An 18,372-nucleotide genomic window follows, 5' to 3' on the forward strand; every position below is an offset into this window, starting at 1 on the left:
TGAGACGGTATGCGGTGGTATGCCATACCACCTCTATTTTTTTTTTTTTTTTTTTTTTAATCAAGAAATTCAGTCACTGGAGAGTAGATGCTAAATATCTTTAATAAATTCATTTTGTACACAGTAAGTGACGAATAGCTTTGCACAGTAATTGACTATTTCTTATGTAGAAATAATTTCTAAGTTGCAATCACCAACATTTTTATCTCTTTCCTACCTTTTGTTTTAAAATGAGATGTCTTCAAAAAAAAAAAGTTTATCTAGCTGATATTTTGATGTGCCGTATTGAATTGTTTCTTTCTTATGTGTGTGTGTAACTTCTTGCCTTAATGCATGTAAATGTCATGTTTTGAGCATGGGCGGATTTAGAGGTTGTCTGCTGTAGGTGGAGGGCGAATCTTTCGGAGGTTTGGAATGCCCCTCAGTCGAGTGGGGGGGGGAAGAAGTTTTCCCGTAGGAAATTAATATAAAATCTCAGTTTTTGAGCATTTTCGTGTATAATTCTCAATAATACAACACAAGAGAATATTTTTTTCAGAAAGTTGTTAGGGAAGGGGGAGATCCAAGGCTCTCCATGTCACTCCCCACGTAACGCAGAGAAGGTCTCCATTGGTTTTCAGTCGTTATCTAAATAGAAATGCAATCTTTTAGGCAAGATCGTTATTATTATTAAGAATTCTGCCTTTTGACAGGTCCTGGGACTGAAGAGTTTTTTTTTTTTTTTGTTTTTTTTAATAATTAGATTTAGGCCTGGAAATGTTTCTTCCAACATTTTTCGATCTTCAGCTTCCTCTTTTAACTCCCAATATTTTCTTCTGTTTCTCAAATCACCAATCAGTTGTATTCTTCTTCCTATTCCTCGCTTTCCTTCCATCTTTCCTTTTATGGCTGTATGAAGACAATTTCTTCACAAGATGTGTCCAATCCAATTGGCCTTTCTACGAAGAATGCTAGCTAGAAATGTACTCTTCTGTCCTATCCGTTTTAAAACATCTTCGTTTGTAGCTCTCTCTCTGTCTATTTTTTATCTTCTTCATATTCCTCCAACACCACATTTCGAAGCTTTCTATATATTTCTTCTCTAACTTCCGTAATGTCCAAGTCTCTCAACATACTCTTACTATATTTCAACATTTAGATAGCCGGTATGTCGAGTTAAAATCGAAATAAAACATACTGCTTCTGTCTTTTTCCCACAACGAACACTGACTGTAATCATGCACTTCAGAGATGTAATGAAACAATACGGGAGTATATGGCTTATACCTACCTATATATTTTTATAGTCTTGGGTATACTCACCTTTAACTTCACGAAAGAACAAGTGTAGCCCTATATGGTTGTGGGTATACGATATATTTTCGAAAACGTGCGTATACCTACCAAATATTCTAACAGCACATCATAACCAGTGTTGCCAACAACCAACGAAAAAAATGGCTGAAATCAATAGCTAAAATGGCCAGAAATGGCTAGAAAATATGCAAATCATTTAGAGTTTTGCAGTCCCTACAAGTAAATAACTGTGCCAAATAATCATTAGCAATTAGTGATAAATGTGTCGCAATAAAGAGTGAAAAATTCGCTTTTGCCTTATTATTACCGAGATTGAAGGACTAGGTCCAAAACTAAGTTTCGTTTCTCATTTAGTGATAAACGGCTTTTGCTGCTGAAATGTGTTTATCTATTCATTTATATATGTGCTTTTACGTCAAACATTTTAGCTCTCGTTCCCGATTTACAAAATAAACAAATACTTCAGTACTGTCTGTTGAAACAGGGTGAATACACTTTCTAAGTCCTGGCAAATTCTCCTATTCGCTTTTATGACTTGGAGTGTACTGACCTTTTGGCATTTTTTAAAAATTTATTCTTGAATTTAATTGAAATTTTTGTTGAATTAAAATTGAATTTAATCACACTAATTGCTGTTAATAACACAACCTAACAAAACATTAATAAAGAAAAAGAAACGAAGATACCTAACCGGTTGCAAAAAATACTTTGGTAATATTCCAATTATCTCTACTTTAGAAACTTTCTGCGCACAAAAACTTGAATCTAACTGAAAGAAATTTAGTAAACTGAAAATAGCAAAATGACACAGATTCCAACAAAACAGTTTCTAAATTCAGAAAATAATTAGCTAGAAATAGTTAAAAACGTAAAACATATGGCGTAAAGAGCCACTAGTGGCTTTTTCGAAAATTTGTGGCTGGCTAGGTTCTCAAAATGGACAGATCTAGCCAGGGGCGGATCCAGGACGGACGTCTGGGGGGGGGGTGTACTGCTACTTTTAAGAGCTCCAAACTCTGGGATGGGTTTTATTTATATATAAAATAAGAAAGTTTCCTCCTCTGGGAAGGGGGCGATTGCCCTCTGGATCCGCTACTGGATCTGGCCACAAAGTGGCTAAATTGGCAACTCTTCACAACCCTAGCGTGAAATTTCATTAAAATTGAGATGTTTAATATTCAGAAGTAAAAAAAAAAATGCATATAAGTTTGGATGTAAAAGGAAACGTAAATGGGAAACTGCTCTGTAATCCAACCCTCCTGGAGGAGGTCTAGAATGATGGGTAACGGCCCATAGATGAGAGTTCCACTCGCCAATTATATTGGATCAAAACCTGGTCGAGGTTCAGAGCCCACATTAACTGTAGATGCCATGCTTCAGCAGATACGATCTGGAAGTACAAGGGCCGACCCGGAGAATGATGCTTAAGGGCCTTGAGATGAATACCGAGTTGGTCTGGAGTCTGAAGTCATGTGATTGCTTTTCCATGAAAGCACGCACACAAAAGTTTCATCTTGTTTTTACTTTCCTCTGATATTAAAAAAAAAATCTGTGTGAGGGAGGGGGGATTTTTTTGAGTAGTTTGGAGGCCTCCACGCGGATTGGTAGAAAAAGCAGTTTTCGCTGCTTTGGATCACTCCCAGCTGCGACAACATTATTCTCTGGTTCTTTACGTTTCTGATATCCGGATGTTTGTTGTTTCTTTCGATTTTGTGTAAATCGTGTCTTTTCTCGATTCCATCACTTTCAGATTTTAAAGAAAACCAAATTCGCCAAATGAAACAGTTCTACGCTTAGAGTATCGCATATAGAGCATAGTCCTTACTACAGTTTTGGCGTCACAAATATGCAGCTATTTGCGTACTGTATGTTCTGACCGTTAGCAATGGTTCGCAAACCTAGCAGAATTGTACTGAAACTGAACTAGAATACTCCAAATAGAATACTACTTGGCTATAATGCAGTTTTTTTTTAAATGATTTTCAATATATATATATATATATTAAAAGAACACGTTTGGGTTACAACAATGAGCGCGGTTCTTTTTATCTTCTCGGGGTTTTAGATCAAAAGTGTGCAACTTGGAACAGTGGGTGGGCCAATCACAGAGTACTAATTGGCGTCGCGGGCCACACTGTTGAAATATCATTTTTACGACTGTTAAATAGTATTGCATTCAATGATGGAACATGATCATCGTAATTTTTACATCTCAATAACGCAAAACTGTTTTAAAGGTAACCAAAATATTTACTCAGAAATGAAGAGCAGAATAGTGTGTTTACTTACAACAATTTTAGGGGGAAACTTGACCCGTCATGTTCTGAACCAGTCTCTCAGTCTTCAGGGGTACACTAGATGTTCCAACATGGAGGAAATTTTAAAGATGGACTTCTGTTACCCTTGACCTCTTCTTGGACTTGATCCGAAGAGTGCCGCCAAACAATGTCATGGTCTTCATGTTGGAATGAGCTAAGTTGGGGTACTTGTTGAATAGAAAGTATTTCTGATAAAAGTCTTGCGTGCAGTTGTCCTGAAATACCTCTTTCAAAGCAACATTCTCCTGAAATTCAATTAACTCCGTCGGCAAACTGTCAGGAGTACTATTAACGTCAACGCTTAATAGTGATGAGAAAATAAGGTAGGTGTACGCAATTTCGCCACCTTAAGCTTTGAACGACTGTTGCAAATTCCTGATAGGTATGGCGAGTACGACCGTACTGGAAATATCATTTAGTGAATATAACGAATATGCAATGAACATAGAACTCTGAATTCCTATTCATACTGCTAAACAAAAGTTGAATACCTTTGGGACTTTTCTAATTTTATCATACGTAGTTCGTACATAAAGGACTTGCTGCACCAGTTAGGTTCGGAGCTCAATTGTTACGTATTGTATGCCATTCGTTGGTTTGATCATCCTATTTCAAGCAATACCAAATATACAAAAAAAAAAAAAAAAAAAAAAGTTCATTTACAAGATTAGCGAGCAGTACCAAACCACGTGTAAATCACTTCAGTACATAGAGCTGCGTCAAAGTTTGTTGGTTTGGTCACAATATTCCAAGAAATAACATATTCATATTGGCAGATATATTGGATTACAGATGATACGTCTTTGGTATTTTGTGGATATCTACTGTTAACCATAAACGTAAATACCACATTTCGCTTCTCCAACTCCAGTGGTTTGAGCTGCACATGCGTTAGATACATAGTGCAGCATTTTGAACTCAAGATGTCGCGTTTTTGAACATTTCGTGTCTTTTTGTCACATACGCTTGCTGATCAACATTCATATCAAATTTGGTTATCCTAGCTTCAGCAGTTTGGTATGCCTAGGTTTTAAGCGGCCATCATGGATTCAAGGTGGCCATAGAGTTTTGAATTAAACTTTTGTTTATATTTTGATCCGTCGCCATTTTGCACAGGGTTGTCGTAGAGAGTAGAGACTTGCTCCATATTTTTTCATTTAACAACAGCTTTCAAAAGACGTGCTACTTAACCCCCTTTACCTTCGAAACTTTTGAGTTGGACCCTACCTAGGACCTGCGGGGGCCATGGGACAAGACGGTTTAACTTAAATCGTTGTACTTTGAAAATAATGCCACACGTCAGCCGCGTAACAACATTTCAAATATAGGAGGGGGCAAGTCTTTTTGTTGCGCCCCTCTCTCAACAGCGCCGCCCCCCATCACAACGCGTAATTTCCTCTAATCTTTACAGTATTACTGTTATGTTTTTTTGTGTGTGTGTGGAAAAATAATTGTAATTTACGAAAACAGCTATGCATTTGAAAAATTAAAATATTAGACTTACTTTAAGTAAAGACAGCTTCTTCACCCACCCAATGCATTCATTCAACACAAGAGTTGTACATTAGTAAGATTAGTAGACCTCATTTGATTTGCGTCGGGATACGTGTGAAGTACAGTTTACTATTAATTAATCACTAAATAGTACGACATGATTGTTCCGTATACGTTCGGCACTAAAGTCACATTCTCACTCTCCAGAGGCTGAAGACATATCACAACCCAAATTTTTTTTCTAAAGTGATCAACAGATTCTCACAATACACATACACATACACTTTTCTTATTTTACTTTCACACCACATTAATCTTCAAATGTTTCAGTACATAGATTGAACTGCACTTTGTATTGATATATCGGACTAGAGATGCAAAATTGCTGGATTTTTGAGACTGCTTTATTTTCATTTAAAAAAACGGCTTTAGGAAAGAAAACGAAATTTTCGCTCTTTTGACATAACTATGATCTCATAAGTCCCACGTTGGTGGCCTAGCCACGATATCAAGTTCTTAAAATTTATAAATCTTGAAATGCGTTGTTTGGGTTGCTTACAGTCAAACTGGCAGACAGAGTATCACTGCCGTTCCAGAAACACTATTGTTTCAGATACTCTTCAATACCTAATATTAGAGCCAAAAAGGTTTCATAATTTTGTTCATATTTCAGAAGAAAATGTTTCACTAATAGCAGCAACATAACATGATTTAGTTTAAGGAACTGAAGCAACAAAGCTTAGTGCGGTGGCTCTTACCTTCTATTTTTCTTCAGAATACAGTTTTTTTGTTTTTGTTTGTTTGTTAAGTTAGACTATGATGGGAAAAGAAAGCTGGAATACACTGTTGTTTCTTCACTAAGTATGAAATATTAAAAGAAAAAAATCCCAAGCCAAAAAAGCATGGAAAAGAGTCGTTTTATCTTTTTTTTTTAAAGCAGTTTTTTTTTCGAGACCTTAAACCACTACTCAGAACAGTTATTGTTCCCACCACTAACTTTTCACTAAAACTTTTTTGTCGTTAAACATTATTCTAAGAACTGTACAAACAATTCGTTCGAACTAGAAAACCCCATATATTAACCCTTTTGAGATTCCCACTTTTTTAGGTAAATTTTAGACTTTCAGTCAAGCAGCTATTGCGTCGAGACTATTTATCGTAGAATCATGGTTCATATCCCGTTTTATTCGGAATGAAACAGTGTTTTCCTAATTTGTAAATTTCCTTAATATGTACCTAAGGCAAATTCCTGTCCAAATTGGGAAAAATGTTATTTTTTTTTAAAAGTCCCCGTTTCCTGCGAACTTCTTCCCTCCGGTACACAACATGGACATGCGAATGTTACCAAATAAAAAAAAAAAAACTTTGCTTCACTCCAAACAAAACGAGGTATGAACCATGATACTGGGGTAAATAGTCTTAGTGCTAAAATTCATTTACTATTTTTTCCTAATATCTACTATTGTTATTCAACAAGTTCTAGTGTCAAGACTCTTTATCGTAGGATCATAGTTCGTAACTCTTTGTATTTGTAATGAAGGAATATTTCCAAATGTATCATTCAAATTTCCCCATCATGTACCAGAAGTGAAAAAAATCCGGCTTAGATTGGGAAAAAGAGATTTTTAAAGGGAAAAATAACCTTTTTGAGAATTTCTTCCCCCAGATACATGCTAGTGCCATGGCAGTGGTACAGTTCGAAACGATACTTCATTACAAACAAAATAAGGTACGAACCATGGTCCTACAATGAACACTCTTGACGCTAGAGCTTATTGAATAACAATACATTTATTTATTTATTTATTTATTTATTTGCCAAAGTTCCAAAGTAACTATTACCCAAAAATGGGGAGGGAAATTTAGTAAATCAGCTCTAGCACCAAGACTATTTATTCTAAGATTATGGTTTGTACCTTTTTGTTTGTAATGAACCAGTGTTTTAAATCGTATCACTTGCATGTCCGTATCATGTACCTGAGGGGAGAAATTTCCGCCCAAAATGTATACAGAAAAGCGGGAAATTCAAATTTTCAAAAATTAACTTTCTCGGAATCTTATCTTCTCAGGTACATGACAGCGCAATGGTAGTGGTACCGTTGGGAACGTTGCATTATTACGAACAAAATGAGGTACAGACTATGATCCTACGACAAATAGGGATGAAAAATATATAATAGGGGAGAAAGTAATTTTTTTTAAATCACTATTTACCCTACTATCATGGTTTGTACCTTGTTTTGTTTGGAATGGTGGTAGGTTTTAAACGGTACCACTCACATGTCCCTGAGGGGAGGAATTCCCGAAAAAAGGAAAAGATCTGAAAAATCCCCTTTTTTCAACTTTGGGTGGAATATTCTTGCTTCTGGTACACAATAGGGAAATTTGAGTGGTACAGTTGGAAACATTTTTTATTACAAACACAACTAGTTATGGACCATGATCCTAGGATTAATAGCGATGTGTTAAAAAAGCTCTAAAACTTTTCTCTCTTTCTTCGTTCATGTTTGTGACGTCACTGCCCCCAGGCATCGCAAGCGTGATCGCAAAATTCCCATGAAACACATTCTTTGATGCTTTCCCGCTTAAATGAATGCAAAAAACACAGTGTGAAAAGCTTTACTAGAGATTTATAAAGCAAATTCCGAAGGTCGACGCCATGGTTCAGATCTGTACCAAAAGTCCCCAAAGGTTTAATATATTTGCCCTTCTTTTTCTTATGATTGATCGATTATTCTTGATTGTTGAACTTCTCATATTTATTTTTCTTCAGAATGCAGTAATTAAGTCTCTTTTTCTTCTTATAATGGGGAACAAAGGTGGAAAGTACTTTCTTCATTAAAGTTAAAATATTTAAAAAAAAAAAAAAAGTTCAAAATTTGACAGGCATAAAAGCGGTTGAAAAAACTTTTTTAAAAGCCGTTTTTTGAGCCCTTGCGTACGTAACATCCAACTTTTAATATATTTAACAAGAACGGAATAATATAGTTTCAATTTGATTAAATGTTCAATGTAAAAAAAAAAATAATAAGCCACTGAGATCCTATAGCTCATTTCGACACAAAAACTGCACATTTCAGAGCAGAATTCACTTTTCCGAAGACAATTGCACGGTAGGAGCTATTTGTGAATTTTCTACACAGTTCCTTCACGTCCATTGAGTCAAGCTTGCCTGGGTCATTGTGGACCTCAGATAAGTTTTGAGACGCCGCAACATTGAGAAACTTCTCTCGACAGTTGCGGATGGCACCGGGATGACAAGCAGGAAACAAAGGACTTTCAACACTTCAGGAAACAACTCTCTTGTTTCTTTATAGAATTCCTTGAAGTTCTCAAGCAGATCTCTGATTTTTTGAAGTGGGAATATTGGTGAGTAATTGTTGCATCTGTAGTTGGTCCTAATTGACATGGTATTCTTTTAAAATGTCACTAATGTCTTGAGAAAATTTACCTTCCAGAATTACATCCTCTATTGCACGATACTTCTTCAGTTCAGGCTGATGGAATCGACTAAATTTTGCAAATGATATTGTTCAAACATTCATAATAGGTTGCGCGTAATTTCTCTTCTGCGGTGTTGAATTGGTAATTTTTCGCGGATGTCTGCGAGTGTTCTAGTCTTTTCGGGATCTTGTTTCCTGCGCGGTAGCTGAGAAGATCCTTGTTTGTTCTATCGAAGGCGCCCCTATACAAACTGGGGCGAAAAAAGGAATAATTAATATATCTACAGCGCCCTTGGCGCAATATTACATCATTTTTTGTTCTATCGAAGGCGCCCCTATACAATCAGGGACGACAAAAAAAAAATATATATATATATATATAATATATCTACAGCGCCTTTGGTGCAATATTATATCCTTGTTTGTTCTATCGAAGGCGCCCCTATACAATCAGGGGCAACAAAAGGAATAATTAATATATCTACAGCGCCCTTGGTGCAATATTACATCCTTTTGTTCTATCAAAGGCGCACCTATACAATCGGGGGCGACAAAAGGAATAAATAATATATCTACAGCGCCCTTGGTATAATATTACATCCTTTTTGTTCTATCGAAGACGCCCCTATACAATCCGAGGCGGCAAAAGGAATAATTAATATATCTACAGCGCCCTTGGTGCAATATTACCTCCTTGTTAGTTCTATCGAAGGCGCCCCTATACAATCAGGGGCGTAAAAAGGAATAATTAATGTATCTACAGCGCTCTTGGTGCAATATTATATCCCTTTTTGTTCTATCGAAGGCGTCCTATACAATCAAGGGCGAAAAATGAATAATTAATATATCTATATCGTCCTTGATGCAATATTATATCCCTTTTTATTCTATCGAAGGCGCCCTATACAATCAAGTGCGAGATAAGGAATAATTAATGTATTTACAGCGCCCTTGGTGCAATATTATTTCTTTTTTATTTTATCGAAGGCGTCCCTATATAATCAGGGGCAACGAAAGGAATAATTAATATATTTACAATGCTCCGTCTTTGTAACATTATGTCCTTTTTTATTCTATCGAAGCATTATGTCGCCCGTACATTATGAGGGGCGACAAAGGTTTAAGAAAATGTTTATATCGCTGCATGACTGTCATATAGATACTTTTTATTTCTTTATTTTATTGTATCAAAGGTGCTCTAGACAATCAACACAAAAGGAACAGAAAAAGTGTCCATTAGTTACAATAATATACAAAGCACTGCACGCTATATTTTGCCGAAGGTTTGGCAGTGCATACAAAACACTGCTTTTGTACATAAACTTTTCATTCTTCAGTCTGCTTTTTAAAAAAGGCAAAGTAATCATTGGGCGCCTTCGGCGCCCCCAATCACTTCTACCAGAACTTTGGGGGGGGGGGGGGCAATGTCACTTTCAAACTTAGTCACTTTCATTTTTGTTTACATTTATATACATAGTTAATGCAGGCCATAAGTGACCACTTTCGACACCTTGGTTAGTGTTTTTTTCAGAATAGTTTTTCTTACATTCGTCGGGATGTATAATTATAACCATCAGCAGGCCCGTAGCCAGCCCAAAAATGTAGGGGGGGGGGCGGCTGAAGTTAGGTGGGGCCCGATCCAACCATATGATAGTTCATCACCATATTATAGTTCTTTTGCAAGCCTACTGTAAAATATTTAGGGGGTCAGAAAATTGTTTGAACAAGCTTCAAAGAAAAAAGACTGCAGAATGTGTTAGGAAACATTTAGAGCACAAAAAGTCAAGTTTTTTTTTTTCTAATTTGACGATGTAATTGTGCATGAAAAATTGCTAGCCCATTGCAATGTGTATGGGAGTCATTCTAAACTAGTATTTGCAAAATTGATCATAAAGCAACTCAACGCAAAAAATGAATAAAGACATTTTTACTGCCGATACTCGCAATGTTTGCGTTGCTTTGACGCAAATGGTTACGACATGGCCCGACTTGTATTGATTTGAAACAATATTTAGTATTATAAATATTCTGGTTTGACTGGATTCAATTGTTAAGCTCGGAAAATTGCTGCAACAAATATGCATATCTTTAAACTTCAATTTGAGTATTCTTTTTTACAGAATAAAATCATTTTATTTTAGCTCATTATTGTGGAGGTGGATCCACAATCATAAAAAAATTGTGTCAAAGCAACGCTAAATTTGCGATTTAATTTGCAATGATCAACAGTGCAGTTATAATTGCCTTTAGGATGTAAAGTTGCATTACGCTCCGCAAATTTTGGACATGTTGATGCGGAATGCAGTCACGGATATAAGAATGTTTCATTGCATCTCGTTCAAGCAAATACATCTGTGCACCGAGTTATCCTACTCTTATCAAAGTGTCACACGAACAATTTATTTCCGAATATAGCGGTTGGCAGCACTGCACGAACCGGCGGCATCCAGAGGTAGACGGCGTAGTTTTATCGATTTATGTTGAAGGAACACTAAGTTACTACAAGTTAAGATTGCAAAGCACCATATATATACAAATTAAGCAATAATACTTACTAAGTAGTAATCCATCCATGTCAAATATGGCATGTGTAACAGGACTAAATTGAGCCATTTCTGTTTACTCCCACGAGAACTTTATGCTTGGGTCACACAGACTACTTGCAGAGAGCGTCTTTCTTTAATTGATATTACTCATGTGGTGATAAAACGTCACATCGCATACGTCAGATTTTTATGAAATTCTGAATAAATTAATAAAATGAAGCTCCTTGTTTTAACTGCAATCAAAGACATATTCCTTCTTTACAAAATGAAATATTATTTATTGTTTATTAGTGCATTCATATAAAAAAAAGTTTGTTGAAAAAAAAATAATTTATGTTACAGGGTTGGAAATATTTTCTAATGAAATATACATTATATTGTGACCAAAATCAAGAGAGAAATTTTCGCGAGTCTTCAATTTTATAATATTTAATTTTCAATTCAATTAGATTTCCCTGATTTTGATTGTGAGAATTTTGAGTTTTACACTTTCTTCTTTTGTTTGGGAATCAATGAGTTTCTCCCGTAGGTTGTTTCGATTTTGAACTTGGTGGCCGGATTACTGAGTTCTCCGGCATTTATTTTCGGGTTTCTAAACGGCTGAAAACGGAAAGCTACTAGGTGATTTGTGGTAACGGTACCTCATGCAAAATAATATTGTCTAGGGCGCTCTTGTTCCATATTTCAATTATCTTTTATCTATTGAAGATATCACATAATTACTGTAAAGTTAGTGGTATTTTAATTTCGCCGGGATGAAGACTATTAAGGGATTTTTCTTAAGTTTCACCAGATGAATATGGGGTTTATGCTTTTTCAAATATAGTTATTCGGGACCTTTCTTCTACATTTTCCCATCATCGTCGTCATTGTAAGCAGTTGTGATTTCAGCGGTAGCCTGGCGGTTATGAAGTACAGATATGCTATATTTCTTCATGTTATTTCTGGATGAAAATCTTTAAAAGTATAAGTATATCAAATTTGAATTGAAACTGGCAAACCTGTGTTTCTGAAACTAACAAGATAATCGTCAAGAATAAAAATGTTGTGGTTTACGAGGGTTCTATGCGGTTTTTAAAATTGGACCCCATGCAGTGGCGGCGTTGGACATTAAAAGTGGGGGGGCAAGACATGATCTGAACAATTGTATATCAATGTTAGATTTCCTGAGTGTTTCTAACACTGTTTGATGAAAGGTTGTATAACTAAGAGGATACTATCTTTTTGCACTGAAAATACTGCATATCGTATTTCTATTTTATTAAGTAAATTCATAAGAGCAATACAGGTAGGTATTAACCCTTTATACTCTTAAACAACGAAAGTGTAAGAAGAGATTTGAGTTCTTGCTCATGAACATCTTAAAATTCTGTCTGGAAAATTGTGTGATTAGATTACTTAGTAAATTTGCAAAACAATTAAATAGAAGGGACAATATTAATCATAGTAATGAATAATATTGTAATGAATAATATATGTAATGACGCTTGTTTTGCAGAAGTTATATTGAAACTAGGAACTAATGAACAACTTATACTTTTAATTCCACACATGCCATTAAATGATTGTTTTTACTCTTAGAAAATTAAATACAGTAAGTACTCCAAGCATTTGCTACGACATTTAAAGAAATATGCAATTGCAATATTAATTGCTTTGAATTGCAATTAAAACGCAATTTCTGTAGTTTTCTTAACTCCACGCGAAGACAAATAACCAATACGTACTCACGCAACGGCAAATATATGGCACCATTTTTTCTATGAAACAGAAATGCATACAAAACCTTTACCAGGGTGTTCACATTCTGGAAAATAAGTGAAAGTCAGGTAAGTAAAAATGTATCAGGTGAAGTTAGGGAAATGGCAGATTGGTCAGGAAAAGTCAGGGAAAAATCGATTTAGGTCCATTGTTCAATTACTGAATTTATGAAATAGGGTTGATTTCTTTACTGTTAATGGATGCAAAATGTGGTGTTCTCAATGACGATATTGAGGGAGTCAGTGTTCTCTGATATAGTTGTTGAAACTAATTTTCTGCGAGAAACACATCTAACTGCATCCTGGCATATTTGCTCAAAAGGGTAGACGCTGTTCTAGAAGAATTGCATGGTGCCAAGAGGATATCTGGACAAGTGGCTGAGAACGCGAAGAAATAGTATCTCCAGCTCACAGTGAAAGCTCAGACTGAAGAATTTAAGGAACACTCGAGTGAATTCATAGCCAATGACAGAGATTGTATTGGACTTGATGAGTTTTTTTACTTAGTCTTAGGAAATGGGAAGAACTTCGTTGACTTATGGTCAGTTATGAAATTGTGTTTTATCTTCTTTCACGGAAACGCATTTTTTGAAAGTGGTTTCACAATAAATAAAATTCTCATTGTTGACAACTTACAAGAAGAATCTCTGATGCCTCAACGGATCATATATGATTCTGTGATGAGAATAGGTGGATCACCAGGATTAATAATTACAAGAGGAATGACAAATTCAGTGAGAAGTTCAATGAGACAATATCAGATGTATTTGGAAAAGAAGAGAGAAATAAATACTGGAGAAGAGAAGAGGAGGGAGAAACGGAAGATTCAGCAACAACTAAAGGTGTTGAAGGAAGAAGAAAACAAAATTAAACTGCGGAGACAACAAGAAGGATATTCAGATCAATGAGAAGAAAAATATGCGAGAAAGGATGAAAATAAATTTCAAAATGGGTTGCATTTAACAACTGCACCAGCAAAAGTATGTGTTACATAATGTGTGTGTATGTGTGTGTGTGTGTTTTTTTTGTTTTTTTTTAATAATCAGTAAAATCATGTATGAACTGTTTATTACTATAGGCAATATTATAATATTGTAATTGGTATTATAATGTGTATTTTTTCCATATCTTAAGTACTTTGTATACTGCACACTTTCGTTTTTAACAATTTGTGTAATATGTAGGCCTAATCAATATCTGCCTAATGCACATGTTTGTAAATTTACATTCGTTTGGAAAGAAAATTTAAAAAAGAAAGAAACAGAAGCGGAAAAGAACAAGGCCAACTATTAGGAGTGTAGAGGCTGGGGTTTCTTTCTTTTTTCTATATTTTTAAGTTATTCAGGGGTCAGGGAAACCTGGAACTTTCGTCATGGAAAGTCATGGAAAAGTCAGAGTTTTTTCTTTCTCCAAATTGTGTGAACACCCTGTTTACATTTCCAAATAAAACTATATAAATTAGGGCGTCACTTCAAAAAAGTGGGGGGGCAACTGCCCCCTCTTGCCCCCCCTAATCGCCGCCCATGACCCCATGTATTTTAAACTGGACTACTTCAACAGTACAAAATGTGTAGGTACTTTCAACAGCTACAAGATCTTCAAACTTTGTGAGAGGATTTGCGGTGTAATCAAAAGTAGAAGTCCGAAATGTTAGGTTTTCGGTATATGAGGGACGTATACCTGGTTATATATATTGCATATATAGGCTACTGTATAAGTGTATAGGTGTATATGGGTTTAAATACTGTACCTTGTTGAGACGATAGCGTTCAAATTGATGATACACGGCATATACACTTGCTTTGTAGAGTACTTGGTTTCACATGTTTGTCAGCTACACCCGCCATCTTGATTAAAATGGAGGTCATTTGAAAATATAAAAGATGCATAACGTTCTTAACCGTTAAGCAGGCGCGACAATATTCGTAACGTTAGCAGGCGCGTGGGGTATATCATACCCCATATGTTTATTTTCGTGTATTTTAGCAATCACATGCAGAATCATTTTAAAACTACTAATGCAGTCATACTACACCATACATCAGTGGTTTTCAACCTAATTGCTATCACGACCCCCATTTTATCACATCCTCTTACCAGCGACCCCCTTATAATTTCTGGTTTGTAATAAGCTTGTGTGGTATTTTTATTACACCTATTGCGGACATGTTACACTATCCCTCTATTTCTATAATAGTAGAATCCATTTCTTGTATATAATGAATACAGTAACTTCCCTAAAAAGTGAATGGATTAAAACCAAATTTGAACAGTTCATTCGTATTACAAATATCGAATCCGATCCGTCATAGTGTTTCAAAATGGAGGTCGTTTCAAAATCTTAAAATTTCATAACTCCCTTGATTTTGAGTCATATGATAAAAAAATAAAGTTATTTCTAATTTTGCTTTTAAAAACTTGGACAGTTGTTAAAAAAAGTTATTGAGTATTTTTAATGACTTGATAATGTGCGTCACGAAGATTGAACCGGACATGAAATTACACCATGTTCAGGTATCTCATTAGCTTTATTTCAATATGGAGGTTTTGTTGCATTTGTATTTTTGTGGTATTTCAATATGCAGTTCTCGTTAGTTTCATATCGTACCTCTTTCATTTAAATTGATTTTTAAACAACTCTGCACCTGTTGAAAATGTTTAGTAGACATATTCTTATTATTCTTAACAGAGTGTATAAAAAATTTTTAAAAAATATGAATATCAGAACAAAATTCAAAATAATATTTAAAAATATTTTCTTGTATTATATTAATTATATTTATCTCTTCCGTTTATCTTCGCGGCTCCCATGAAACCTCTCGCGATACCCGTAGGGACCGCGATCTCCAGGTTGAGAAACCGTGCCATATATAAACTATGATAAGCAATACTATATTCAGGATTGCCAACTAAATGAAAGTTATCTACGTTCATATGTTGTGATGAATTTTTCTGATGCAGTGCCACATTAACATTATTTAATTGCGCATTACTGTTATAATGTATATGTTATTACTTAATTATTAATTTCTAATGATATTAATAAACCCAAGGTTGCCAACTGCCTTGAATTTCTTGTAACTTTAGAATCAATGATATTTTCGTGTAATATCACTATGATTCCAATCCGCATCCACTTGAAATAAACGACTCGTGGTAGAGCTTTCACCTCCGGTGCTTGGGGTCCCTGGTTCGATCCCACCTCGCGCAGTGTGGACTTTGTGGTGGACAAACACCATGCTCGTGGGTTTTCTCGGGGTTCTCCCGTTTCCTCCCACTTTCTTCATTCCACCATTTCATTCATTTCTCATAATCACCGTCTCCTTTAGCATAACCGACATAAGCATGGGACGTAAAACTGAAAGATTTCATTTCATTTTTTGAAATAAACGAAGAATATTTTGCAGTCAAACGCGTATGAAACACATTCCATTACATCAGCGTACTTGTGAAAGAACAATGGACAAATACCTCGAATAGCAGTTGAAATCCTAAAGAAACAACGCTGCCACATTATACACACTAACAGTGGGGTATATTAAACAGTGGGGTATATTAAACCTATTAGATATGAGCAGTACATCTCATGGTATTTTGAAATACTGAAAGTCGTTTTTAGGTGTTCAGGGACATTTTTACCATAGGAGTCATCGCTCAAACACACTTTTTTTTTTTTTTTTTTTTTTTGTAAAATTCAGGCTGCCAGGAACTATAGTCAATTCAATCAGTCGCTTTCATTTGAACAATAGCAAATTTGTTGGAGATGGTCAAGGAAGTTTTTATGAGATCAACAACATCATCCACTGTGTAGTAGTATATATGCACCCGACTTCCCAAAATTATATGGGTGCATATAAATGATGAAATGGTGTTAGCCCGCGTGTTTTCAGGGAAGTCAGATGTTTGATTGATTAATTTTTAGTTAAAATCTTTTATCAACACTGTCATAAAGAGCTGTGTGTGATAAAGTAAAATATACCGGTACCTTACCACTCTCTAGGACGCCTGGTCTCTGAGAGTTCCTTTATCCTTACCACTCTCTAGGACGCCTGGTCTCTGAGAGCTCCTTTATACTTACCACTCTCTCGGACGCCTGGTCTCTGAGAGCTCATTTATCCTTACCACCCTCCCGAACGCCTGGCTTCTGAGAGCTCCTTTATCCTTACCACTCTCTAGACGCCTGGTCTCTGAGAGCTCCTTTATCCTTACCACTCTCTAGGACGCCTGGTCTCTGAGAGTTCCTTTATCCTTACCACTCTCTAGACGCCTGGTCTCTGAGAGCTCCTTTATCCTTACCACTTTCTAGGACGCCTGGTCTCTGAGAACTCCTTTATCCTTACCACTCTCTAGGACGCCTGGTCTCTGAGAGCTCCTTTATACTTACCACTCTCTCGGACGCCTGGTCTCTGAGAGCTCATTTATCCTTACCACCCTCCCGAACGCCTGGCTTCTGAGAGCTCCTTTATCCTTACCACTCTCTAGACGCCTGGTCTCTGAGAGCTCCTTTATCCTTACCACTCTCTAGGACGCCTGGTCTCTGAGAGTTCCTTTATCCTTACCACTCTCTAGACGCCTGGTCTCTGAGAGCTCCTTTATCCTTACCACTTTCTAGGACGCCTGGTCTCTGAGAACTCCTTTATCCTTACCACTCTCTAGGACGCCTGGTCTCTGAGAGCTCCTTTATACTTACCACTCTCTCGGACGCCTGGTCTCTGAGAGCTCATTTATCCTTACCACCCTCCCGAACGCCTGGCTTCTGAGAGCTCCTTTATCCTTACCACTCTCTAGACGCCTGGTCTCTGAGAGCTCCTTTATCCTTACCACTCTCTAGGACGCCTGGTCTCTGAGAGTTCCTTTATCCTTACCACTCTCTAGACGCCTGGTCTCTGAGAGCTCCTTTATCCTTACCACTCTCTAGGGTGCCTGGTCTCTGAGAGCTCCTTTATCCTTATCACTCTCTAGGGTGCCTGGTCTCTGAGAGCTCCTTTATCCTTACCACTTTCTAGGACGCCTGGTCTCTGAGAACTCCTTTATCCTTACCACTCTCTAGGACGCCTGGTCTCTGAGAGCTCCTTTATCCTTACCACTTTCTAGACGCCTGGTCTCTGAGAGCTGATTTATCCTTACCACTTTCTAGGGTGCCTGGTCTCTGAGAGGTACCTACACATACATTGGGCACAAGAACCTTGGTTCCCCTCCGGGGCTCCGGCCAGAGTTGGCGTGGGTCAATGAAAACTTGACCCACGACCCACTGACCCACCACCCACCGTGACCCACGACCCACTACCCACCATGACCCACTCTGACCAACGACCCACCGTGACCCACCACCCACCGTGACCCACTCTGACCCATCACCCACCCTGACCCACTCTGACCCACCATGACCCACCACCCACGGTGACCCACTCTGACCCACCACCCTCGGTAACCCACCGTGACCCACCACCACCATGAACCACTCTCATCCACTTTGACCTACTCTGACTCACAAAAATCCATCGTCATCAACTCT

At 36.9% G+C, this 18,372-nt stretch overlaps 1 protein-coding gene across 1 annotated transcript in view; it reads right to left on the reverse strand.

Moving 5' to 3' along the window:
• Nucleotides 1-11,263, reverse strand: part of Gs1l (pseudouridine 5'-phosphatase-like Gs1l) — a 41,864-nt gene extending 30,601 nt beyond the window's left edge. The window contains exon 1 of the mRNA XM_081770016.1: nucleotides 11,107-11,263. Within this exon, the coding sequence (XP_081626142.1) occupies nucleotides 11,107-11,164 (58 nt within the window). The 5' untranslated portion in view covers nucleotides 11,165-11,263. The remainder of the gene's footprint in view (nucleotides 1-11,106) is intronic.
• Between the last annotated feature and the right edge of the window lie 7,109 nt (nucleotides 11,264-18,372).

The sequence above is a fragment of the Thermobia domestica genome, chromosome 8 (genome assembly GCF_964235325.1).
Source record: "Thermobia domestica chromosome 8, izTheDome1.hap1.1, whole genome shotgun sequence".
Taxonomy (NCBI): Eukaryota; Metazoa; Arthropoda; class Insecta; order Zygentoma; family Lepismatidae; genus Thermobia; species Thermobia domestica.